Genomic DNA, 1,856 nt, shown 5'->3' with positions numbered 1-1,856 from the left:
TTAAAACGTGACAGTTGCACACAATATATTATTATGAAACGTTACCTTACATACACACATTAATAACTTTAAAACAGAGTGATTAACCACTCTATGTTCCAACTTGATGTAGAAACGCGAAATAAGACCATGCCGTTTTCATTATCTAAAACACAAATAGTAAACTCTTGTTTATAAAATTTTGTTTTCTTCGTACCCTCATAAAAGTGTCCAGCGTGAGATAAAACAAATCTAAGGCAGATAGTCGTACTGGTTTCAGCAATTTCATCGTAAAAAATAGCAACATCTTTTTTGTGTTTAGAGGTATTTCCACCCAATTAGACTCGAAAGCTGCGTACGGAACCTTATCACTCTAATAAATAAAAAACAAATTAACAATACAATATGCAACGATTTTACGATAGAAATCACCTTTTCTTGGACTTCGTTTCCAAACCAACAAAACAGAAATATTTGCACTACAATTGCCGACCAGTACAAAATAAGAGAATTAAATTGGTTCGAAAGAGGTGCCACCTTTGAAAAATACAAATTTAATAGTCAAAATATCAAAACATTTTTAACTTACCAACGTTAATTGATACATTGTTATTCCTATAGAAATTGTACTCACGAAAAACTGTATAAAGACAATCCAGTTGAGAAACAGATTACATTTTTTAATATAACTAGAAAAAAAGAGCATTAGTGTAGAAATTTTCACCGAAATTATGTCCAATCATACTCTAGAATGGATTTATGATGCTTGATACATTTCACAAGCATCGTGCTATTTTCTCCAGCAAACTTTTCACTCTCCTTGCCAAAATTCTTCAAACTATCGGTTAAAATCTCAAACTGACAACTAGCATACACATTAAAAACACAAATTAACGAATCGACGTGAATGTGCACACTTGTGTTATACACCACAGCAAACATTTGATAAGTGTAGGTAATCTCGTAAAAAGGCGAAACTTTGCTGTCGAATGGGTACCAAGCCAAAAACGGGAGTCTTCTTTCTTCAGAAGATTTGTCAAAAAGGGGATATATACCGAAGAATAAGTTGCTTCCGTAACACGTGGACACGTACAACATTCGAACAAATTTCCAAAAACGCACGTTCGATTTAATTATTTCCTCTTGATTGGGGGTTTTGGGTCGAAAAATATCGTCGTCGAGAATTTCCAAAACTTGTTTAAGCAATCCCATGTTTTTGATGAGGTAGTAACCTTTGAAGCCGCTCAGAATTTTGATTAGTAGAATGTAGATAATTCCGACAACGGCGGATAAATTATCCCGCATGAAATAAATGTTAATTGCTTGAAAAAACACGTGGCAGATGATGAACGACGTGTACAAAAAAAAAGTGCACATCACGTATAAATTCAATTTATACGTCAGGTTATGGGGCCACAGTCCCATTATTTTTAATGATTGGATGTTTAGCTTGAGGGTGGACTTCCAGTCGTAACTTTCCATTTTTATTATCTGCAAAAACATTTAGTAGGAAACACTTACACTAAGTAACACTTACTTGTTTTTCCAACAGAGGGTGGTTATATTTTGACCAACACTATGTTTGGTTGTGAGTTTTTGTCGAATGCGTTTTTCGAAAATAGAAATGAAGTTCTGGTTAAGCTGTTTTATTATTTATGTGAGAACTTCTTCCAGACTCGGTACGCTGACACACATTCTTGTAGGGTTTAATAATAAATAGAAAACAAAGACTCGTCAAGAGACTCGTGGAACTTAAAATTCTTGCTTAGGTTCTGGAGGAGATTTCTAGTTATTTCTGGTCGCCTGTCTACTAAAAACTAAATAGAAATGCAAACATAAAACCTCTCATATCTAAGTCGACCCGGTAATTATCATTT

General features: G+C 34.1%; 1 protein-coding gene across 1 annotated transcript; it reads right to left on the bottom strand.

Annotated features, from left to right (window-relative positions):
- Nucleotides 1–708: 708 nt before the first annotated feature.
- LOC135139592 (odorant receptor Or1-like) lies at nucleotides 709–1,461 on the bottom strand. Its single transcript, XM_064069890.1, has one exon. The coding sequence runs from the start codon at nucleotides 1,459–1,461 to the stop codon at nucleotides 709–711; it is 753 nt and encodes a 250-aa protein (XP_063925960.1).
- Between the last annotated feature and the right edge of the window lie 395 nt (nucleotides 1,462–1,856).

Source organism: Zophobas morio, unplaced genomic scaffold, assembly GCF_036711695.1.
Source record: "Zophobas morio isolate AGI-343-1 ecotype UQ-CSIRO unplaced genomic scaffold, CSIRO_AGI_Zmor_V1 ptg000031l, whole genome shotgun sequence".
NCBI lineage: Eukaryota > Metazoa > Arthropoda > Insecta > Coleoptera > Tenebrionidae > Zophobas > Zophobas morio.
Note: the sequence above shows the minus strand (reverse complement) of the source record. Positions and strands in the feature narration are given on the sequence as shown.

Excerpts from the sequence above, each read along its gene's own strand:
- LOC135139592 (XM_064069890.1), bottom strand. The coding sequence starts at position 1,461 with ATGGAAAGTTACGACTGGAAGTCCACCCTCAAGCTAAACATCCAATCA.